Source organism: Scyliorhinus torazame, chromosome 13, assembly GCF_047496885.1.
Source record: "Scyliorhinus torazame isolate Kashiwa2021f chromosome 13, sScyTor2.1, whole genome shotgun sequence".
Classification (NCBI taxonomy): domain Eukaryota; kingdom Metazoa; phylum Chordata; class Chondrichthyes; order Carcharhiniformes; family Scyliorhinidae; genus Scyliorhinus; species Scyliorhinus torazame.
The window spans coordinates 218,370,744-218,395,980 of NC_092719.1; the positions used below are offsets into that span (position 1 = coordinate 218,370,744).

At 50.3% G+C, this 25,237-nt stretch overlaps 1 protein-coding gene across 1 annotated transcript in view; it reads left to right on the forward strand.

Annotated features, from left to right (window-relative positions):
- The window catches only part of rpn1 (ribophorin I), a 36,816-nt gene extending 12,489 nt beyond the window's left edge, over positions 1-24,327 (forward strand). The window contains exons 5-10 of the mRNA XM_072473064.1: positions 2,885-3,077; positions 10,425-10,524; positions 17,666-17,804; positions 18,329-18,448; positions 19,844-20,089; positions 24,054-24,327. Coding sequence (XP_072329165.1) covers positions 2,885-3,077; positions 10,425-10,524; positions 17,666-17,804; positions 18,329-18,448; positions 19,844-20,089; positions 24,054-24,236 — 981 coding nt within the window. The 3' untranslated portion in view covers positions 24,237-24,327. The remainder of the gene's footprint in view (positions 1-2,884; positions 3,078-10,424; positions 10,525-17,665; positions 17,805-18,328; positions 18,449-19,843; positions 20,090-24,053) is intronic.
- Positions 24,328-25,237: the final 910 nt, after the last annotated feature.

A 25,237-nucleotide genomic window follows, 5' to 3' on the forward strand; every position in this document is an offset into this window, starting at 1 on the left:
TCGGCCCACGATGTTGCACCGAAACAAAAGCCATCCAACCTACACTATGCCATTATCATCCATATGTTTATCCAATAAACTTTTAAATGCCCTCAATGTTGGCGAGTTCACCACTGTAGCAGGTAGGGCATTCCACGGCCTCACTACTCTTTGCGTAAAGAACCTACCTCTGACCTCTGTCCTATATCTATTACCCCTCAGTTTAAAGTTATGTCCCCTCGTGCCAGCCATATCCATCCGCGGGAGAAGGCTCTCACTGTCCACCCTATCCAACCCCCTGATCATTTTGTATGCCTCTATTAAGTCTCCTCTTAACCTTCTTCTCTCCAACGAAAACAACCTCAAGTCCATCAGCCTTTCCTCATAAGATTTTCCCTCCATACCAGGCAACATCCTGGTAAATCTCCTCTGCACCCGCTCCAAAGCCTCCACGTCCTTCCTATAATGCGGTGACCAGAACTGTACGCAATACTCCAAATGCGGCCGTACCAGAGTTCTGTACAGCTGCAACATGACCTCCCGACTCCGGAACTCAATCCCTCTACCAATAAAGGCCAACACTCCATAGGCCTTCTTCACAACCCTATCAACCTGGGTGGCAACTTTCAGGGATCTATGTACATGGACACCTAGATCCCTCTGCTCATCCACACTTTCAAGAACTTTACCATTAGCCAAATATTCCGCATTCCTGTTATTCCTTCCAAAGTGAATCACCTCACACTTCTCTACATTAAACTCCATTTGACACCTCTCGGCCCAGCTCTGCAGCTTATCTATATCCCTCTGTAATCTGCTACATCCTTCCACACTATCGACAACACCACCGACTTTAGTATCGTCTGCAAATTTACTCACCCACCCTTCTGCGCCTTCCTCTAGGTCATTGATAAAAATGACAAACAGCAACGGCCCCAGAACAGATCCTTGTGGTACTCCACTTGTGACTGTACTCCATTCTGAACATTTCCCATCAACCACCACCCTCTGTCTTCTTTCAGCTCGCCAATTTCTGATCCACATCTCTAAATCACCCTCAATCCCCAGCCTCCGTATTTTTTGCAATAGCCTACCGTGGGGAACCTTATCAAACGCTTTGCTGAAATCCATATACACCACATCAACTGCTCTACCCTCGTCTACCTGTTCAGTCACCTTCTCAAAGAACTCAATAAGGTTTGTGAGGCATGACCTACCCTTCACAAAGCCATGCTGACAGGCAGCCAATGTGAGGCAGTAATATCGATCCACTGGATAGTTCAACTTGGGTCACTTGTTGGTTTCAGGGATGGGAAGCATGATTCATATTTATGGATTTTCACTGATTAGAATGTAAAGATCCTGGGTTCAATCATGGAAAAGCCTACATAAGCTGGCATAGGTCTGATTGGCTGATAGGCCATTTTCTGTGCTGTATCATTCTATATAGGAATTGGGGTATAGTTCTAACCCCAGACCTGGGGATGGTTGTACACATGTTTGAAGGTGTTTAGCAAAGCAGTTAGCAAGGCATATGAGATCTTGGACTTTATAAATAGAGGCATAGAATACAAAAACATGGAAGTTATGTTAAATGCATACAAAACAGTAGCTCCAACCCAAATGGAGCATTGTGTCTAATTCTGGGAACCACATTGTGGAAGGTTGCGATGGTGGTAGATAAGCCAGAGAAAATTTTTATTGAAATGATCCCAGGGATTACTGTTAGTGGAGAGACTAGAGAAGCTGGGGCTATTTTCCTACGAGAAAAAAACTCGATAGCGGTGTTTAAAAAAAGATTTGGCCAGAGAATATGCCATGATCAGCGGTTGAAGGGCAAATAACAAAAAGATACGAGGTGATGGCAGAAGAACCAAAGGTGACTTGAGCGGGAACCTTTTTTCAGCCATGAGTGGTAAGGATTTGGTATGCACTGCTTTGCAGGGATCTGGATACAGATTCAGTAGTAGCTTTCAAAAGGGAATTGTATAAATACTTGATGGAGAAAATAATTGCAGGAAAATGGGGAAAGAGCAGAACTAATTGGATTGCTTTTTGAAAGAGCCAGTGCAGACTTGAGCTAAATAGCCTATTCTGTGCCACACTGTTCAACAAAATGGATTAAAGTCATCTATGTGTTGCTCCTCATTCTTCCTACTCAAATGTATACTTCCAGACTTCTGTCATGTATTGGCCCAGTGTTCAATTCTGGTCGCCACACTACCAGAAGGATGTGGAGGCTTTCGAGAGGGTGCAGAAGAGATTTACCAGAATGTTGCCTGGTATGGAGGGCATTAGCTATGAGGAGCGGTTGAATAAACTCGGTTTGTTCTCACTGGAACGAAGGAGGTTGAGGGGAGACCTGATAGAGGTCTACAAAATTATGAGGGGCATAGACAGAGTGGATAGTCAGAGGCTTTTCCCCAGGGTAGAGGGGTCAATTACTAGGGGGCATAGGTTTAAGGTGAGAGGGACAAGGTTTAGAGTAGATGTACGAGACACGTTTTTTACGCAGAGGGTAGTGGGTGCCTGGAACTCGCTACCGGAGGAGGTGGTGGAAGCAGGGACGATAGTGAATTTAAGGGGCATCTTGACAAATACATGAATAGGATGGGAATAGAGGGATACGGACCCAGGAAGTGTAGAAGATTGTAGTTTAGTCGGGCAGCATGGTCGGCACGGGCTTGGAGGGCCGAAGGGCCTGTTCCTGTGCTGTACATTTCTTTGTTCTTTGTTCATACCACCAGCCTATCTCTGCCTTCTTCAAGTCTGTCGCGATCCTCAGAGTTCACAATGCTCCCAGGTCTTGTGTCATTGGCAAATTTCAAAATTGTGTCTGTACGTCCAAGTCATTAATGTACGTCAAAACAGGAGTGGATCTAGTATTGTTTCCTGCTTATTGCAGACCATCCTACCTGCTGCGGCGCAGGATGTTTACTACCGTGATGATATTGGGAACATCTCCACCAGCCACCTGGTTGTTCTGGATGATTCCGTGGAGATGGAAGTCCGTCCTCGCTTCCCACTCTTCGGTGGCTGGAAGACTCACTATGTCATCGGATACAACCTGCCCAGCTACGAGTATCTTTACAATCTCGGTCAGTACCCATCCCAGCTTCTTAAATGGAGACGAGAGGTCTTAACAGTGAGTGCTATTTGTTCAGACTTTTGAGTAGCATCCACTTTGAAAATTGCTTTGCACACATCCAGTGACGACACTTTGTGTAAGTTAGCAAGGGTAATTAGCATGACCGGCATCTGTTTGTGGGTGGTGCCTACAATTCTGGACAGGTGTGAGGACCAGTCTGAAGCCTGTCAACCCCGGGTTAAGTGCTCCATCAGCACTGCCCAGAACCCACAGCTCTTGTTCTTTTCCCCGTCCTCTCCTGAAAGCAATAACTTTCAGTGATCATTTCAAGCAGTACCTCACCCAAATCACTGGCTTCATGTTGTTTTTTGTTATTCATTCAAGGAATGTGGGCTTCGCTGGCTAGATCAGCATTTATTGTCCAACCTTAATTTCCCTTGAGAACCTGTTGGTGACCTGCCACCTTGAACTGCTGCAGTCCATGAGGTGTAGATACAGCCATGATTCTGTTAGCAGGGGAGAGTTCCAGGATCTTGACCCAATGACAGTGAAGGAATGGTGAGTGACTTGGAGGGGAATTTCCAAGTGGTGGTGTTCCCATGTGTTTGCTGCCCTTGTCCTTCTCGGTTGTAGCTGTCATTGGTTTGGAAGGTACTGTCTAAGGAGCCTTGGTGAGTTGCTTCAGTGCATCTTGTAGATGGTGTACACGGCTGCGACTGTGCATCGATGGAGGAGGAAGTGAGTGTGGATGGGGTGCCAATCAAATGGGCTGCTTTGTCCTGGATGGTGTTGAGCTTCTCGAGTGTTATTGGAGCTGCACCCATCCAGGCAAGTGCAGAATATTCCATCACACTCCTGACTTGTGCCTTGTAGATTGTGGACAGGCTTTGGGAAGTCAGGAGAGTTACGTGTTGCAGGATTCCCAGCCTCTGCAAAACTCGATTGAGTGTCAACAAGGTATTCAACCATAGGAGGGGGAGTCTCTTGTGGAGCTTAGATGGTTGGGCCAAAAGGCCTGTTCCTGTGCAGTGGACCTCTGTGAAAGTCCAGACCCATCATCCATTCAGGAAGGGTTCAGATTCCGAGAGTTATTTGTAATGCTCCACAAACTGCCCTGGGTCAGATCTGTCGGGGTACCTTATTGACCTATCTGGCTCAATGCCAGGCGTTGCACTGACAGTACCAGAAATAATGTTTGTTTTTTAAAAAATAATTTTTATTGAAGTTTTCACAAAATATCAACAACAGAATGAAAAAGGGACCCAATAGAATTAAATACAAAACGAAATAAAACAACCCCATGCCCCCCTCCCCCCTATACATAAATAGTAAATTAACACCCTGAATTAACACACAGCAAACATATCCACCCCCTCAGTTCCCCCAGTGTAGACAAACAAAAATAAAGTAGATCCCCCCCCCCCCCCCCGGGTTGCTGCTGCTGCTGACCATTCTATCAGGAAGTCCAAGAACGGCTGCCACCGCCTGAAAAACCCTTGCACCGATCCCCTTAAGGCAAATTTCACCCTCTCCAATTTAATAAACCTCGCCATATCGCTGATCCAGGATTCCACGCTTGGGGGCCTCGCATCCTTCCACTGAAGAAGAATCCTTCGCCGGGCTACCAGGGACGCAAAGCCCAGAATACCGGCCTCTTTCGCCTCATGCACTCCCGGCTCCCCTGCAACCCCAAATATTGCGAGCCCCCAGCCCGGTTTCACCCTGGATCCTACCACTCTTGACACCGTCCTTGCTACGCCCTTACAAAACTCCTCCAGCGCTGGGCAAGCCCAGAACATATGGGTGTGGTTTGCCGGGCTCCCTGAGCACCTAACACACCTGTTCTCACCCCCAAAAAACCGGCTCATCATTGTCCGGTTAGGTGTGCCCTGTGCAGCACCTTAAACTGCATGAGGCTGAGCCTCGCACACGAAGAGAAAGAGTTCACCCTCCCAAGGGCATCTGCCCACGTCCCCTCCTCGATCTCCTCCCCCAACTCCTCCTCCCACTTACCTTTCAACTCCACCGCCGAGGCCTCCTCCTCCTCCTGCATCACCTGGTAAGTTGCCGAGATCAGCAGCAGCGGGAATTCCACCACTTGCCGCCTGGCAAACGCCCTTACCTGTAGATACCTAAAGGTGTTCCCCGGGGGGAGCCCATACTTCTCCTCCAGCTCACCCATGCTCGCGAACTTCCCATCCACAAACAGGTCCCCCAACCTTCTTATCCCTGCCCTGTGCCACCCCGAAAACCCTCCATCTATTCTCCCTGGGACAAACCGGTGGTTCCCCCGTATTGGGGTCCACACCGAGGCCCCCACTTGCCCCCTGTGCCGCCTCCACTGCCCCCAGATTTTGAGGGTAGCCGCCACCACCGGGCTCGTGGTATACCTCATTGGAGGGAGTGGCAGCGGCGCCGTTGCCAGCGCCTCCAGACTCGTACCCTCACAAGTCGCCGTCTCCAGCCTCTTCCATGCAGCCCCCTCCCCCTCCATCACCCACTTGCGCACCATCGCCACATTGGCGGCCCAGTAGTACCCACAGAGGTTGGGCAGTGCCAGCCCCACCCCCCCCCCCCCATCCCTACTCCGCTCCAGGAACACCCTTCTCACCCTCGGAATCCCTCGCGCCCGCACAAACCCCGTTATGCTCTTGTTGACCTGCCTAAAGAAGGCCTTCGGGATAAGAATGGGGAGGCACTGGAACAGGAACAAAAACCTTGGGAGCACCGTCAACTTAACTGACTGCACCCTACCCGCCAGGGACAGCGGCAACGCGTCCCACCTCTTAAACTCCTCCTCCATTTGCTCCACTAGCCTCGTGAAATTAAGTCTATGCAGGGCCCCCCAGCTCCTGGCCACCTGGATCCCCAAATACCTGAAGCTCCTCTCCGCCCTTTTTAGTGGGAGCTTGCCAATCCCCCTCTCCTGGTCCCCTGGGTGGACCACGAACAACTCTCTCTTCCCCATGTTGAGCTTGTACCCTGAGAAATCCCCAAACTCCCTGAGGATCCTCATTACCTCTGGCATTCCCCCTACCGGGTCCGCCACATATAACAGCAAGTTGTCCGCATAGAGCGACACCCTATGCTCCGCACCAACCCCCTCCAGTTCCTCGACTCCCTCAGTGCCATAGCCAGGGGTTCAATCGCTAGTGCGAAGAGCAGGGGAGACAGGGGACATCCCTGCCTCGTCCCTCGATGCAACCAAAAGTACTCAGACCTCCTCTTGTTCGTGGCCACACTCTCCATCGGGACCTCGTACAACAGCCTAACCCACCTAACGAAACCCTCCACAAAACCGAACCTCTTCACCTCCCACAAGTACCCCCACTCTTCCCTATCGAAGGCCCTATCGAAGGCCTCAGCGTCCATCGCCACCACTATCCCCCCCTCCCCCTCCCTCGCCGGCATCATAATAACGTTCAGGAGCCTCCGCACATTCGCGTTCAACTGCCTCCCTTCACGAACCCCGTCTGGTCTTCGTGGATCACCTGTGGCACCCAGTCCTCAATTCTCATGGCTAAGACCTTCACCAGCACCTATGTATCTACATTTAACAACAAAATCGGCCTGTAAGACCCACACTGCAGGGGATCCTTGTCCCGCTTCAGGATCAAGGAGACCAGTGCCCGGGACATCGTCGGGGGCAAAGCCCTCTCCTCCCTTGCCTCATTGAATGTCCTAACCAGCAACAGGCCCAGCAGGTCCACATATTTTTTGTAGAATTCGACTGGGAAACCGTCACGCCACCCGGTGCCTTCCCCGCCTGCATGCTCCCTATCCCTTTGGCCAGCTCCTCCAGCCCAATCGGGGCCCCCAATCCCGCCACCAGTCCCATCTCCACCTTCGGGAACCTCAATTGGTCCAGAAAGTGGCCCATCCTCCCTCCTCAAGTGGGGGCTCGGACCGATACAGTTCCTCATAAAAGTCCCTGAAGACCCCATTGATGCCAACCCCACTCCGCACCACACTCCCTCCCCTATCCTTAACTCCCCCGATCTCCCTAGCTGCGTCCCGCTTCCGAAGCTGATGCGCCAGCATCCAGCTTGCCTTTTCCCCATATTCATAAACCGCCCCCTGGGCCTTCCTCCACCGCGCCTTCCTGATGGTCAACAGGTCGATTTCGGCCTGGAAGCTACGCCTCTCCCTCAGCAGTCCCTCCTCCGCGTACCTCCTGTCTACCCTCACCATCTCCCCCACCAGCCTCTCTCTCTCCCTCTGCTCTCTCCTCTCCTTGTGGGCCCTAATGGAGATCAGCTCTCCCCTAACCACCGCCTTCAGTGCCTCCCAGGCCATCCCCACTCGGACCTCCCCGTTATCGTTGGCCTTCAGGTCTCTATGCTTCCTCGGACCCGCTCACTCACCACCTCGTCCGCCAACAGCCCCACCTCCAAGCGCCACAACGGGCACTGGTCCCTCTCCTCCTCCAGCTCTAGGTCTGCCCAATGCGGGGCGTGATCCGAAATGGCTATCGCCGAGTACTCGGTATCCTCTACTCTCGCTATCAGCGCCCTGCTCATAATTTAAAAAGTCGATCCGGGAATAGGCCTTCTGAACGTGCGAGAAGAATGAAAATTCCCTAGCCCCCGGCCGTGCAAATCTTCAAGGGTCTACCCCTCCCATCTGGTCCATAAAACCCCTCAGCACTTTAGCTGCCGCCGGCTTCCTACCCGTCCTAGACCTGGAGTGGTCCAGTGCCGGATCCAACACCGTGGTAAAGTCTCCTCCCCCCCCCCCCCCCCCCACTTCCAAGTCCGGGATCCGACCCAACATGCGCCGCATAAAACCCGCATCGTCCCAGTTCGGGGCATACACGTTGACCAACACCACCCTCTCCCCTTGCAGCTTACCATTTACCATTACATACCTGCCGCCATTGTCTGTCACAATGCTCGACGCCTCGAACGACACCCTCTTTCCCACCAAGATCGCCACCCCCCGATTTTTGGCATCCAGCCCCGAATGAAACACCTGGCCTACCCACCCCTTCCTCAATCTTACCTGGTCTGCCACCTTCAGGTGTGTCTCCTGGAGCATGACCACATCCGCCTTCAGGTGCGCAAACATCCAGGCCCGCTTGACCGGCCCGTTCAGTCCCTTTACGTTCCAGGTTATCAGCCGGATCAGGGGGCTACCCGCCCCCCCCCCCCCCCCCCCCCCTCTCCCGCCGACTAGCCATAACCCCTCCTCGGCCAGCCACTCGCCCGCACCCCATGCCCGGCCCGTTCCCCACAGCGGCAGACCCCCGTCCCAACCCCTCTACTAGCTCCAGCTCCCTCTTGACCATACCAGCAGCAACCCGGTTCCCAGCCCCCCACCCCAGCTAGGACCCCTCCCAGCTGCTTTGCTCCCCCCATTGCACTCCTGCAAGTCAGCTGACTCCTGCTGACCCCAGCCACTCCCGCCTCTCCTTCGACTCCTCCCATTGTGGGACATCCCCTCCTCCATTACCCATCAGCAGGCTCTCCGCCTCCCCCTTCCATCCCAAGCGCGGGAAACAACCCTCGCTTCCCCGCCCCCTCCAGCCTTCCGCGCCGGAAAAAGCCCGCGCTTTCCACCTGCCCGGCCCTGCCACCTCTGATGCAGCTCCTTCTACAGGCCCAGTCCCCTCACCCCCGACTCAGGCCTCCCTCCCCGCGGGGCCCCATCCCCCCTACCAGCCATCTACCCCTACTCCATTTACTTGCCCCCCTCCAAGAGCCCACCCGACAGACCCAACCAAAACAGTGCCCAACCCACCCTAACCACCCACACCGAACCAAAAAGAAACAAGAGCAGAGAACCCCCACTCAAAATGTAACACACCAACAGCAATCCCCGACCACCCATCCCGACCCTCTGTTTGTGTCCAGCTTCTCGGCCTAAACAAAGGCCCACGTCTCCTCCGGGGACTCAAAATAATGGTGCCGGTCTAGGTGACCCACAGTCGCTCCGGCTGCAGCATGCCAAACTTCACCCCCTTCCTGTGCAGCACTGCCTTCGCTCGATTGTACCCGGCCTCCTTCTTCGCCACCTCCGCGCTCCAGTCCTGATATATTTGAACCACCGCGTTCTCCCACCTGCTGCTCCTCTCTTTCTTGGCCCACCTGAGCACGCACTCCCGATCAGCGAACCGATGAAACCGCACCAGCGCCGCCCGCGGCGGCTTGTTAGCCTTGGGCCTCCTCACCAGCACTCTATGGGCCCCATCCAGCTCCAGGGGCCCCTGGAAGGACCCCGCTCCCATCAGCGAGTTTAACATGGTGACCACATAGGCCCCCACGTCCGACCCCTACAGCCCCTCCGGGAGGCCCAGGATCCGCAGATTCTTCTGCCTCAACCGATTCTCCATCTCCTCGAACCGTTCCTGCCATTTCTTGTGGAGCGCCTCGTGCGCCTCCACCTTTACCGCTAGGCCCAAGATCTCGTCCTCGTTATCAGAGATCTTTTGTCGGACCTCGCGGATCGCCACCCCCTGGGCTGTCTGGGTCTCCAGCAGCTTATCAATAGAAGCCTTCATCGGCTCCAGCAGGTCCGCTTTGAGCTCCCTGAAGCAGCGCTGGATAACCTCCTGCTGCTCCTGCGCCCACTGCATCCACGCTGCCTGGTCCCCGCCCACTGCCATCTTGCACTTCTTCCCTCGCACTTTCTTTGGGTTCACCCCCACTTTTTTTAGTCGCCCCGCTCCTGGTCCAAGCCATACACTGTCGGGGGAATGTGCAGTCTTCTTCCCACACCGTGAAATGTCGAAAAAATGCCGTTGGGGGCCCTGAAAAGAGCCCAAAAGTCCGTTCCAAGCGGGAGCTGCCGAACGTGCGACTCAGATCTGCATGTGGGCAGCACGGTAGCATTGTGGTTAGCACAATTGCTTCACAGCTCCAGGGTCCCAGGTTCAATTCCCGGCTTGGGTCACTGTCTGTGCGGAGTCTGCACGTTCTCCCCGTGTGTGCGTGGGTTTCCTCCGGGTGCTCCGGTTTCCTCCCACAGTCCAAAGATGTGCAGGTTAGGTGGATTGGCCGTGCTAAATTGCCCTTAGTGTCCAAAATTGCCCTTAGTGTTGGGTGGGATTACTGGGTTATGGGGATAGGTTGGAGGTGTGGGCTTGGGTAGGGTGCTTTTTCCAAGAGCCGGTGCAGACTCGATGGGCCGAATGGCCTCCTTCTGCACTGTAAATTCTATGATAGCCACAACCGGAAGTCCAGTAGCAGAAATAATGTTGATCTGCTGTTGTGATTGGAACAAATTAGCATGTCTCCCATTCTTGGCCCTGCTCCGTTACTGTGATTGGTTAGTTATTGCATATATTGTATTACTTGTATTCGTTCTGCTATTCCAGTTGTTTACGTCTGTGTATGTCACGCTTTTTGTTTCCGGCCAGGTGACCAGTATGCGCTGAAGATGAGGTTTGTTGATCATGTGTTTGACGATCAAGTAATTGATTTTCTGACTGTGAAACTTATCTTGCCAGAGGGAACAAGGTAAGTGATCAGCCAGACTCTCGGGGTTCAGGGGAAGACGTTGTTTGGAGTCCGTGGTGTATTTTCAATTTACAATCCTGGGAATGGCTCTTGTCCTGGGTTCAGTCTGAAAGCACTGCTCTCACCAAAGTGGCCATTCTTCACACATGAGCTCCTGGTGAATGTTTGCCCTCTATCCCAGGGAGCCAAATTGAACCCTACACGTGTCTGACCAGTGTCAGTGAGCACAGGCACTAGGACCTGTTCACCCATCGTCCATTTGCTTACTACGTTGGCTCCCAGTTACTACGTTGGCCCCCAGTTAATTTTAAAATTCTCATCCCTGCTGTTAAATCTCTCCATGGCCTTGCCTCTCTTTCTCTGTAATCTCCTCCAGCTATAGGATATTCCAAAATACCTGTATTCCTCTAGTACGTTCGTATGCAGGGGGCTGGTTTAGCTCAGTGGGCAGGACAGCTGGTTTGTGATGCAGAGCGAGGCCGACAACGCGCGTTCAATTCCCATACCGGCTGAGGTTATTAATGAAGGCTGTGCCTTCTCAAACTTGCCCCTCTTGAGGTATGGCTTACCACTCGCCCACAACCCGATACCTACCTTGGCATCACTCTCAAGGGTACATTGACCTCTCAGTAACACCTCCAGAACACAGGAGCAAAGGTCATGACGAGTAAATTTCATACTGGTGAGGGCCACCTGGAGCAGCAGAGCTAAGTTTCTGCACACTGCTTCACCCAACAGCAGAGAGCCGCTGCTCAACCTGCCTGAGGAGCCTTCACACAAACTGGGTAGATGTCCAACCCCCCACTCTCAGGAAGTCGCATGGATTATTTCTGGGACGTTGAGACCCACACAGGTGCTTGAACATATTGAACCTCCTGGTGTCTGCAGGGAAACATCCGCAAAGAACATCACTGGCTGACCATTAACAAAACACCCCCATTGGCACTGGACCACAAACCCCGTAGATCCTATTGGTTGCACCCCCAACACCCTACAACCTGATGACAGCCCCGCCTCGACATCTGCAAACATCACCAACCACAAACTGGTAACTAACCATACAGCAGATAATCCAGAGAGCCCTCAGCCGTTTGAGGATGGGCCGGGGAAGATGTGGCCACTTACAAACAAAGAACAAAGAAATGAACAGCACAGGAACAGGCCCTTCAGCCCTCCAAGCCCGTGCCGACCACGCTGCCCGACTAAACTACAATCTTCTACACTTCCTGGATCCGTATCCCTCTATTCCCATCCTATTCATGTGTTTGTCAAGATGCCCCTTAAATGTCACTATCGTCCCTGCTTCCACCACCTCCTCCGGTAGCGAGTTCCAGGCACCCACTCCCCTCTGTGTAAAAAAACTTGCCTCGTACATCTACTCTAAACCTTGCCCCTCTCACCTTAAACCTATGCCCCCTAGTAATTGACCCCTCTACCCTGGGGAAAAGCCTCTGACTATCCACTCTGTCTATGCCCCTCATAATTTTGTAGACCTCTATCAGGTCGCCCCTCAACCTCCGTCATTCCAGTGAGAACAAACCGAGTTTATTCAACCCCTCCTCATAGCTAATGCCCTCCATACCAGGCAACATTCTGGTAAATCTCTTCTGCACCCTCTCTAAAGCCTCCACATCCTTCTGGTAGTGTGGCGACCAGAATTGAACACTATACTCCAAGTGTGGCCTAACAAAGGTTCTATACAGCTGCAACATGACTTGCCAATTCTTATACTCAATGCCCCGGCCAATGAAGGCAAGATGCCTCCTTGACTACCTTCTCCACCTGTGTTGCCGCTTTCAGTGACCTGTGGACCTGTACTCCATCTGCCATCTCTCCGCCCAAGTCTCCACAAACAATCTAAATCCTGCTGTATCCTCTGACAGTCCTCATCGCTATCTGCAATTCCACTATACTTTGTGTCATCTGCAAACTTACTAATCAGACCAGTTACATTTTCCTCCAAATCATTTATATACACTACAAACAGCAACGGTCCCAGCACTGATCCCTGCGGAACACCACAGGTCACAGCCCTCCAATTAGAAAAGCATCCTTCCATTGCTACTCTCTGCCTTCTATGACCTAGCCAGTTCTGTATCCACCTTGCCAGCTCACCCCTGATCCCGTGTGACTTCACCTTTTGTACTAGTCTACCATGCGGGACCTTGTCAAAGGCCTTACTGAAGTCCATATAGACAACATCCACTGCCTACCTACATCAATCATCTTTGTGACCTCCTCGTAAAAACTCTATCAAGTTAGTGAGACACGACCTCCCCTTCACAAAACCATGCTGCCTCTCACTAATACGTCCATTTGCTTCCAAACGGGAGTAGATCCTGTCTCGAAGAATTCTCTCCAGTAATTTCCCTACCACTGAAGTAAGGCTCACCGGCCTGTAGTTCCCTGCTACCCTTCTTAAACAGAGGAACAACATTGGCTATTCTCCAGTCCTCCGGGACATCACCTAAAGACTGAGGATCCAAAGATTTCTGTCAAGGCCTCAGCAATTTCCTCTCCCGCCTCCTTCAGTATTCTGGGGTAGATCCCATCAGGCCCTGGGGACTTATCTACCGTAATATTTTTTAAGACGCCAAACATCTCGTCTTTTTGGATCTCAATGTGACCCAGGCTATCTACACACCCTTCTCCAGACTCAACATCTACCAATTCCTTCTCTTTGTTGAATACTGATGCAAAGTATTCATTTAGTACGTCGCCCATTTCCTCTGGCTCCACGCATAGATTCCCTTGCCTATCCTTCAGTGGGCCAACCCTTTCCCTGGCTACCCTCTTGCTTTTTATGTACGTGTAAAAAGCCTTGGGATTTTCCTTAACCCTATTTGCCAATGACTTTTCGTGACCCCTTCTAGCCCTCCTGACTCCTTGCTTAAGTTCCTTCCTACTTTCCTTATATTCCACACAGGCTTCGTCTGTTCCCAGCCTTTTAGCCTTGACAAATGCCTCCTTTTTCTTTTTGACGAGGCCTACAATATCTCTCGTTATCCAAGGTTCCCGAAAATTGCCGTATTTATCCTTCTTCCTCACAGGAACATGCCGGTCCAGAATTCCTTTCAACTGACACTTGAAAGCCTCCCACATGTCAGATGTTGATTTGCCCTCAACATCCGCCCCCAATCTGGGTTCTTCAGTTCCCGCCTAATATTGTTATAATTAGCCTTCCCCCAATTTAGCACATTCACCCTAGGACCACTTTTATCCTTGTCCACCAGCACTTTAAAACTTACTGAATTGTGGTCACTGTTCCCGAAATGCTCCCCTACTGAAACTTCTACCACCTGGCCGGGCTCGTTCCCCAATACCAGGTCCAGTACCGCCCCTTCCCTAGTTGGACTGTCTACATATTGTTTTAAGAAGCCCTCCTGGATGCTCCTTACAAACTCTGCCCCGTCTAAGCCCCTGGCACTAAGTGAGTCCCAGTCAATATTGGAGAAGTTGAAGTCTCCCATCACCACAACCCTGTTGTTTTTACTCCTTTCCAAAATCGGTCTACCTATCTGCTCCTCTATCTCCCGCTGGCTGTTGCGAGGCCTGTAGTAAACCCCCAACGTTGTGACTGCACCCTTCTTATTCCTGATCTCTACCCATATAGCCTCACTGCCCTCTGAGGTGTCCTCCCGTAGCACAGCTGTGATATCCTCCCTAACCAGTAGCGCAACTCCACCACCCCTTTTACATCCCCCTCTATCCCGCCTGAAACATCTAAATCCTGGAACGGTTAGCTGCCAATCCTGCCCTTCCCTCAACCAGGTCTCTGTAATGGCAACAACATCATAGTTCCAAGTACTAATCCAAGCTCTAAGTACATCTGCCTTACTCGTTATACTTGCATTAAAACATATGCACTTCAGGCCACCAGTCCTGCTGTTTCCAGCATCATCTCCCTGTCTGCTCTTCCTCCGATCCATACTGGCCCTATTCCCTAGTTCTCCCTCAATGCTTTCACCTTCTGACCTATTGCTCCGGTACCCACCCCCCTGCCATTCTAGTTTAAACCCTCCCGTGTGACACTGGCAAACCTCGCGGCCAGGATATTTATGCCTCTCCAGTTTCGATGCAACCTGTCCTTATATAGGTCACACCTGCCCCGGAAGAGCTCCCAGTGGTCCAGATAACGGAAACCCTCCCTCCTACACCAGCTGTTTAGCCACGTGTTTAGCTGCTCTATCTTCCTATTTCTAGCCTCACTGGCACGTGGCACAGGGAGTAATCCCGAGATTACAACCCTAAAGGTCCTGTCTTTTAACTTTCTGCCTAGCTCCATGAACTCCTGCTGCAGGACCTCATGTCCCTTCCTGCCTATGTCGTTAGTACCAATATGTACAACGACCTCTGCCTGTTTGCCCTCCCCCTTCAGGATGCCCTCTACCCCTTCGGAGCCATCCTGGACCCTGGCACCAGGGAGGCAACATACCATCCTGGAGTCTCTTTCACGCCCACAGAAGCGCCTATCTGTGCCCCTGACTATAGAGTCCCCTATTACTATTGCTCTTCTGCGCTTTGACCCTCCCTTCTGAACATCAGAGCCAGCCGTGGTGCCACTGCTCTGGCTGCTGCTGTTTTCCCCTGATAGGCTATCCACCCCCCGACAGTATAGTATACCTGTTCGAGAGGGGGACAACCACAGGGGATTCCTGCACTGACTGCCTGCCCTTTCTGGTGGTCACCCATTTCTCTGCCTGCACCTTGGGTGTGACCACATTTATATAACTGCCATCTATGACGCTTTCTGCCACTTGCATGCTCCTAAGTGCATCCAATTGCTGCTCCAACCGAACCATGCGGTCTGTGAGGAGCTCCAGTCCAGTGCACTTTCTGCAGATGAAGCCGTCCGGGACGCTGGAAGCCTCCCGGACCTGCCACATCTCTCAGTCAGAGCACTGCACCCCTCTAAATGACATTGCGTCAATTAATTAGTAAATTAAAGTTAAAAGTTTTTTTTTTTAAATTTAAGTTACTGTTAACTATCTGTTTCCTAGCACTAGATTTCTACTATAAATGTGAAAGCTAAATATAGTACTCTCCGATCTCTGGCTTAGATACCCCTCTAAATTATAAATAAGTAATTATGTTTAATTAGTTACCAATGCTTAATTTTTTTAATTTAGTGTAGATTCCCAACCAGCCACTCGGGTCACAGCTTTTCTGTGATGTCACTTCAGTTGAGAAATGATATGAAAATCGCTTATTGTCACAAGTAGGCTTCAATGAAGTTACTGTGAAAAGCCCCTAGTCGCCACATTCCGGCGCCTGTTCGGGGAGGCTGTTACGGGAGGCTGTTTTCCCCCCCCCCCACCCCCCCCCCCAACACACACACACACACAATTTGAAAAGGTAATAAAAGTATAAATGAGTAAAACTCACTTATTTACCTTCTGAGGGTCTCGGATGTTCTCAGGTTCTCTCCCTGACAGAGACTGCTCCTCCTCCTCCGAACGGCTCCCGAAACTAGGCCGCGATCTTTTTAAATCTCCGCTCCGACTCGCAGCTCCCGCGCTTTTTAAATCTCCCCTCCGACTCGCTGCTCCTGCTCTTTTTAAATCTCCGCTCCGACTCGCAGCTCCGGCGCTTTTTAAATCTCCGTTCCACAAAAGCGACTCATATTGTGACTGTGGCCATCCAGATCAGTCCATCGACCAAATCCTAAACTCCTGTCCTCCGAGACCTGTTCCTGGTGACATCACAATTGTTCACACTACGTCAATTGAAACTATCGAATGGATTGTTAACTTTGACATCAAACTAGAACTGCAATCTGGGCCATACAAATGGAAAAAAAACTGTCCTACTATCACCCGAGTGCCAGGTGTCAAATGTAGTTTCATAAATTGCTGTGAAATGCCTTGTGTGCTTTATTAATGGCATTATATAAATGCAGGCAATAGAGTTAGTCATTTGTAGAAATTAGCAGATGATATCCGCCTATCTGAGGGGCAGTGAACAAGAGCTGGAATGCCAGATCATTTCTCCCCCCTCCCTTGGCACCATTGCATCCAGTTTCATGCCCAGATTGGAGATCCAGGCACGTCAACCTTGCCTGCTGCTGTACTCCGCATTTACCAATTGGACCATCAACTTTGAATCACAGTTTTAAACCCGGTGACATGGGTTTGACATGGACAGCACGGTGGCACAGTGGTTAGCATTATTGCTTCACAGCTCCAGGGTCCCAAGTTCGATTCCCGGCTTGGGTCACTGTCTGTGCGGACTCTGCACGTTCTCCCTGTGTCTGCGTGGGTTTCCTCCGGGTGCTCCGGTTTTCTCCCACAAGTCCCGAAAGATGTGCTGTTAGGTGAATTGGACATTCTGAATTCTCCCTCTGTGTACCCGAACAGGCGATGGAATGGCTACTAGGGGCTTTTCACAGTAATTTCATTGCAGTATTAATGTATGTCCACTTCTGACAATAAAGATTATTATTATTACATGAGAACCCCTGAGACACATTAAATCCATCTGTATGAGGCTGGACAGTCAGTGCATGAAGAGACTACTTTCTCATCTGTACATTTCATTACTTGCTGCAGATAACAATCGTTGGTAGATTATTGAGCCAGATTAGAGGGAACGTTACTCTGTATCTAACCATGTGCTGTCCCTTCCAGGGAGAATATGATGGGGATAGTGTAGAGGGAGCTTTATTCTGTATCTAACCCTGTGCTGTACCTGTCCTGGGAGTGTTTGATGGGGACAGTGTAGAGGGAGCTTTACTCTGTATCTAACCCCATGCTGTACCTGTCCTGGGAGTGTTTGATGGGGACAGTGCAGAGGGAGCTTTACTCTGTATCTAACCCCGAGCTGTACCTGTCCTGGGAGTGTTTGATGGGGAGAGTGTAGAGGGAGCTTTACTCTGTATCTAACCCCGAGCTGTACCTGTCCTGGGAGTGTTTGATGGGGAGAGTGTAGAGGGAGCTTTACTCTGTATCTAACCCCCTGCTGTGCCTGTCCTGGGAGTGTTTGATGGGGACAGTGTAGAGGGAGCTTTACTCTGTATCTAGCCCCGTGCTGTACCTGTCCTGAGCATCTGATGGGGGCACCGGGTAGTTGAAGTGGAAAATTCTTTGCCTTGAGCACAAAAATAAGCTGCTCAGTCACTTCATTTTGCCCTTCAATTCCACAGGAACATTCACGTGGACACTCCATATGAGATAAATCGACAGCCTGATGAGCTTCACTACACCTATCTGGATACTTTTGGGCGGCCTGTCATCATTGCTCACAAGTCTAACCTGGTGGAGCAGCATATTCAGGATATTGTTGTAAGTTGATTGGGTGTGATGTATCCAGTGATGAGTAAGTTGATTGGGTGTGATGTATCCAGTGATGAAGTGACTCATGGTGGATACCCTGATTGCTGTGGGAAGGGGAGGACTGGTTGCAGACCCACTGATAGTGAGGCTGGTGGTATTCAGATTGTATGTTTCCTGTAGTGGTATCTGTTTACCTTTGTCAGTTCCCTGGCTACACAGACAGCTGAGGAATTAACCTGGCTGGTATTTAAATCAGTGTTGGGTTTACACTACCTGCCCTTTGTCTGTGAACCAGACTTTGGGAATGAGGTGATTTTTCCTCCTCTGCGCAGCAGAGAATTGACACTCCAAAGCCACACCCATCACTGTCTGCGACAGCCTGAGATATCGATTTTACAACTTCCCATATTGTACTGTCACATAGCTGTCAAAACCCCTCCCAAGGAAACTGCATTAAACTATTGAACCATCGGGGAGTTGCCTGCAATAATAAATGCACTTTCTCGGGGCTGTGGCTCTATTTTTCTCTTCAGGTCCACTACACTTTCAATAAGATCCTGATGCTGCAGGAGCCTCTGCTGGTGGTCGGAGCTTTCTACATTCTCTTCTTCACCGTTATCATTTACGTGCGTTTGGATTTTTCCATCACCAAGGTGAGCTGGTTAAAGTTGACAATCCTGTCACTGTGCCTCCTATTAAGTTGCCTCTCCAAAACGTTTAGCCTGTCTTAACTCTGCTGCTCGTATCCTATCGCAGTAAATTCTAGTCCCATCGCTCACTCTGCCCTCTGACCTACATGGGCTCCCAGTCTGGTAAGACCTTGTTTATCTCCTCCCCCCCCCCCCCCCCATATCATTTTGCCAGCTGTGACTCAGCTGGTTGCACTTTTGATTTTGAATCACTCGGTTGTGGGTTAAAATCCCACTCCAAAACTGGAGCCCAAAAAGAATCATGTTTGATGGACAAGTGCTATACTGAGGGAGTGCTGCCATGTTGGAGATATCGTCTTTCGGGTGAGACCCGGAAGAAAGATCCTGTTTGCCTTTTCGGGGGAGACGTAAAAGATACTACTTCAAAGGAGAGAGGCATTCCCAGTGTCCAGATTAACAAATCATTCGAGTAAAATCACATTATTTCATCACTGTTTGTCGGATCTTGCTGTCCACAATTTGACAGGCATATTTTCCATGTTACAGTGGTGACCACTTTAATTTTTAAAAAGTCCTTCAATGGTTGTAAAGCTTTGGGGCACGTGGCAGAGATGAAAAGCAGCATAAATGCAAATCTAGTGTTGTAATCTACTCCATACAACCCTCCAAGATCTCTCTGCTGCTCTAATTCTGCCCTCTTGAGCATCTCCAATTTTAATCGCTCTGTTGGTGGTGGCTGTGCCCTCAGCTGCCTGGGCCCCAAGCCTTGGAATTCACTCCCGAAATTCTTCACCCCTTTACCTTGTTCTCCTCTTTTAAGATGCTCGTTAAGACTTTCCTCTCTGAACAAACTTTGGTCACTTGTCCTAAATTTCCTTAATGACTTGGTGTCAGATTTTTTTTTAATTTGAAAGTATCCAATTCATTTTTTTTTTCAATTAAGGGACAATTTAGCATGGCCAACCCACCTACCCTGCACATTTTTTGGGTTGTGGGGGTGAGACCTATGCAGACACGGAGAGAATGTGCAAACGCCACACGGACAGTAACCCGGGGCTTGGATTGAACATGTGTCCTCGGCTGCCGTGAGGCGGCAGTGCTAGCCACTGTGCCGCCCCTTTGGTGGCAGATTTTGTTTCACATTTATTCCTGTGGGGTACCTTGTTTGCCTCTACACATTAAAAGTGCTACAGTAAATTTCTAAACCTGCAGCATCACACGTTTGGTTCAACACGCTGTATCAGAATCCGCCTTTTTAAAAAAAAAAAGATTTCTTCCCCCTACCCCATTCCACGAGACTGTGGCAACATTGAACTGTACAGAAGCCAATTTGATGCTTATACGTTTTTTCAACTAACCCGATCTCCTGTTCCTTCCGCATGACCTCCACTCCTGCAGGACCCAGCAGCAGAAGCCAGGATGAAGGTGGCATCCATCACTGAACAGGTTCTGACTTTGGTTAACAAAAGGTTGGGATTGTATCGGCATTTTGAAGAGGCTGTGAATAAGTACAAGCAGTCGCGGGATGTTGGCACGTTAAACAGTGGCCGCAAGGCTCTGGAGACAGAACACCGGGCTCTTTCTGCCGACATCAGTGCCCTGCAGTCAAAGCTGAAGGCTGAAGGATCAGACCTGGCCGAGAAGGTAAGGGATTTCTACTTGGTCTGTCCTGGGACACGTGACCCTTGTCAGGTTTCTATCAAGGTTAAAAGCAGGTACAGCATGGGTCTAGATCCAGAGTAAAGCTCCCTCTGCACTGTCCCCATCAAACAATCCCAGGACAGGTACAGCACGGGGTTAGATACGGAGTAAAGCTCCCTCTACACTGTCCCCATCAAACACTCCCAGGACATGTACAGCACGGGGTTACATACAGAGTAAAGCTCCCTCTACACTGTCCCCATCAAACACTCCCAGGACATGTACAGCACGGGGATAGATCCAGAGTAAAGCTCCCTCTGCACTGTCCCCATCAAACACTCCCAGGAGAGGTATAGCACGGGGCTAGATCCAGAGTAAAACTCCCTCTGCACTGTCCCCATCAAACACTCCCAGGAGAGGTACAGCACGGAGTTAGATACAGAATAAAGCTCCCTCTATACTGTCTCCATCAAACACTCCCAGGACAGGTACAGCACGGGGTTAGATACAGAGTAAAGCTCCCTCTACACTGTCCCCATCAAACACTCCCAGAATATGTACAGCACAGGGTCAGATACTGAGTAAAGCTCCCTCTACACTGTCCCCATCAAGCACTCCCAGGAGAGGTATAACACGGGGTTAGATCCAGAGTAAAGCTCACTCTGCGCTGTCCCCATCAAACACTCCAGGGACAGGTACAGCACGGGGTTAGATACAGAGTAAAGCTCCCTCTACACTGTCCCCATCAAACACTCCCAGGACAGGTACAGCACAGGGTTAGATACAGAGTAAAGCTCCCTCTGCACGGTCCCCATCAAACACTCCCAGGATAGGTACAGCACGGGGTTAGATACAGAGTAAAGCTCCCTCTACACTGTCCCCATCAAACACTCCCAGGACAGGTACAGCACGGGGTTAGATACAGAGTAAAGCTCCCTCTACACTGTCCCCATCAAACACTCCCAGGACTGAAAAATCTTTGTTTCTAACTGGTTGCATTAGTGGGAAGCTGGAAGAATATATTTTGCAGATTTAGCAATGAAAATAGCAGTAGAGCGTGGACGCCAAATTGTTGGCAAAGGTGCTGGCATCGAGGATAGAGGACTGTGTCCCGGGGGTGGTGCACGAAGATCAGACAGGGTTCGTAAAAGGGAGACAACTGAATGTTAACGTGCGACGACTATTAGGGGTGATAATGATGCCCCCAGTGGAGGGGGAGGCAGAGATAGTGGCGGCAATGGACGCAGAGAAGGCATTTGATAGGGTGGAGTGGGAGTATTTATGGGAAGTGTTAAGGAGGTTTGGGTTTGGGAACGGGTTTATTAGCTGGGTTAGACTTCTTTATGGGGCTCCAACGGCAAGCGTAGTTACAGGTCGACATAGATCGGAGTATTTCCGACTATATAGGGGAACAAGACAGGGATGCCCGCTGTCTCCATTGTTGTTCGCGTTGGCAATTGAACCTCTGGCCATGGCGTTGAGAGACTCCAGGAAATGGAGAGGGGTGATTAGAGGGGGAGAAGAACACCGAGTCTCGTTATATGCGGATGACCTATTGTTATACGTGTCGGACCCAGCGGGGGGAATGATAGAGGTTATGCGAATTTTGAGGGGGTTCGGGAATTTCTCGGGGTATAGGCTAAACATGGGAAAGAGTGAATTATTTGTGATACATCCAGGGGACCAGAGTAGAGAGATAGAAGGCTTGCCTCTAAGGAAAGTGGAAAGAAACTTCCGATACCTGGGGATTCAGATCGCTAGGAGCTGGGGAACCTTGCACAGACTTAATCTGACACGGTTGGTAGAACAAATGGAGGAGGACTTCAAGAGGTGGGACATGCAGCCTCTATCGCTGGCGGGCAGGGTGCAAGCAATTAAGATGATGGTCCTCCCGAGGTTCTTATTTGTATTTCAATGTCTCCCTATACTAATCACTAAGACCTTTTTTAATAAAATAGACAGGAACATCACGAGCTTCGTGTGGGCAGGGAAAGTTCCGAGAGTAAGGAGGGGGTTCCTTCAGCGTAGTAGGGACAGAGGAGGATTGGCACTACCGAACTTGGGCGATTACTATTGGGCCGCCAATGTGGCAATGTTACGTAAATGGATGATGGAGGGTGAGGGAGCGGCGTGGGAAAGACTGGAGAGAAAGTCCTGTAAAGGGACGAGTTTAGAGGCACTGGTGACGGCGCCGCTACCGATCTCACCTAAAAAGTTTACCACGAACCCGGTGGTGGCGGCAACATTGAATATCTGGGGACAGTGGAGGCGACAGAGAGGGGTGCGGGGAGCCCTGGTGGGGTCCCCAATCAGGAACAACCATAGGTTCGCCCCAGGAAGAATGGATGGAGGATTTCAGAGCTGGTTCCAGTTGGGAATTAGGAGGGTGGGAGATTTATTTATAGATGGGACTTTTGCGAGCTTGGGAGCATTGGAGGAAAAGTATAAGTTGCCCCGGGGAAATTTCTTGAGATATATGCAGGTGAGGGCATTTACTAGACAACAGGTGAGGGAATTTCCATTGCTCCCGACACAGGGGATACAGGACAGGGTGCTTTCAGGGGTGTGGGTCGGAGAGGGCAAGGTGTCAGAGATTTACCGAGAGATGAGGGAAGAGGGGGAGGAGTCGGTGGGCGAACTAAAAGGAAAGTGGGAAGAAGAACTAGGGGAGGAGATAGAGGAGGGTATGTGGGCTGATGCCCTAAGCAGGGTAAATTCCTCTTCCTCATGCGCCAGGCTTAGCCTGATTCAATTTAAGGTGCTACATAGAGCACACATAACGGGAGCAAGATTGAGCAGGTTCTTTGGAGTGGAGGACAAATGTGGGAGGTGTGGCGGGAGCCCGGCAAACCACGCACATATGTTTTGGGCATGCCCGGCACTGGAAGGGTATTGGAAGGGAGTGACGGGAGTGATTTCGCGGGTGGTGAAGGCCCGGGTCAAACCAGGCTGGGGGTTAGCTCTATTTGGAGTTGCGGAAGAGCCGGGAGTGCAGGAGGCGAAAGAGGCCGACGTTGTGGCCTTTGCGTCCCTAGTAGCCCGGCGCAGGATCCTACTCATGTGGAAGGAGGCGAAACCCCCCGGACTGGAGGCCTGGGTAAATGATATGGCGGGGTTCATTAAACTGGAGCAGATAAAGTTTGCCCTGAGAGGATCGGCTCAAGGGTTCACCAGGCGGTGGCAGCCATTTCTCGACTACCTAGGGGAACGTTAGAGGGAAGACAGATGACCAGCAGCAGCAACCCAGGGGGGGGGGGGGGGGGAGGGGGGGTTTAGTTTAGGTCAAAGATAAAGGGGTTTTGTTACTTGTGTATTGTTTAAAATTTCTGTATTGTTATTGTTGCGTTTGCTTTGTAAGAGGGGAAAAATTGTTGTTTGGGAAAAAATTTTCAATAAAACATTTATAAAAAAAAAAAAAAAAAAGAAAATAGCAGTAGATAATTATTTGAAACTCCAACCCAATTGAGAAGGAGGGATGAAAGAAAGGAAAATAAATGTACTTCCTGGTCTTTTAGACAGTGGAGGACTGTATCCCTTCTTTAGAGAAGGAAGGTTTGATAAAGTGCTATCAGGTCCAACTCTGGCCAGAATTCCTCACAGGATCATCCTTAAAGGTTACGCCCGAGTTTCTCTCCTCCAGTATAAACAACTTAACCACTCATTCCTCCATTCTCCTTGACCTCATCAACATGTCTGAGGGGCTGGTGGGCTATTCTCCCCAAGATCGGGACCTCCTCCACCTCTCTTTTTCTCCTTGCCCTGAACTCTCATCTTTCTGAGTTCCTCTTGCCCATGAGATCCATCTCCTAGTTTGACCCTGTTCCCACTTGGGATGTTTTATTCATGAGCTATCGAAATGTAATTTGCGATTTGGGAGTCAGTGGCTCCTGAACGTGGGAAGGAAGAAAGGAGAGGAATAGGTTGGGCTGAGTGTCACTCGGGCTGATTCTGTCTCTGTCTCCGACAGGTGGCTGAGATCCAGAAGCTGGATGGTCAGGTGAAGGATCTGGCACTGAAGGCGTCTCAGGAGGCAGAGCGGCTGGTTGCCGGCAAAGTGAAGAAGGACACGTACATCGAGAATGACAAACACCTCACCTCTAAGCGGCAAGACCTGGTGTCTAGGATCGATACTATTCTGGACACCTTGTAGTAATGATCAGAAACCTGTGCGTTTGGTTTATCCTCGCCCCCCCCTGTAAATGTAAGATCAGATGGTATTAAATCAATTATTCCTTTTTTGATGTATGGTGTGGGTCGAATTTAATTGGGTGAAGGGGTGGTGACTGCTTCAGATTTTGAGGCTTTTACACTGCGTTGGAGGGTTGGTCTTGTTTTTTCTCTTTTCAGTTCTTAAGCAATCCCCTCCTCTCTGCCCCAGCTGACTGGTCCTTTTAGTTTTAAAAGCAGCTGCCAAAAGGCCCTGGTGTGGGTTGTGGCAGGGCGATGATGATGGGGGTGGCTGATGATGAGTCTGATTCGTTGCGAGGAGCTGTGTGTAAAATTGATCACAGTGTATATTTGAAGAACCTTTACAGACCAAACTTTGCGCTTGTGTAATCAGTTTTATTTTTTTAACGGAGATGAAAATAAGCTGTTTTTTTTTTTTAACTGTGTATCATCGTTAAGCCTCAAACTCTGGAAGGCTATTCCGGGGGCGGGTGGGGGGCTCCCTCTCCAAGCTGAGCTGCCACTCCCCCTTGTTGGAAACTAATTTCAACACTCTTGGATTTCTTAAAGTTGGACGGAACAAAAATTAAAAGTACAACTGAACCAGTTTTCCGTCTCTCTGATGCTTGTGACTGCTAATGTAATATTTTATCTAAATCTTTACATCTCTCTTCCTTGTACACTGCTGGGGGAAATCTGAGGGAAGGGAGAGTTAGAGGGAAAACTAGAGCTAGATTCTAGAACAGGAAGAGGCACTGTGCCAAACAACCACGATACATCCATCAAGAAATATTCAGCAGCTGGGCTGGGGTGACGAAGAGAGAAACGAGTTAGATATCTAACTCCGATAGCTGTCTAATGACCTTTCCTGGTAAATGTGTGTGAGACTGTCAGGTGAGGTCAAGATGAGATATGGCAGCAGATGAACAACCTGCCAGCTCAATGATTCACATATGATGGATGGTCAGTTGAGTGTTGGCTGTC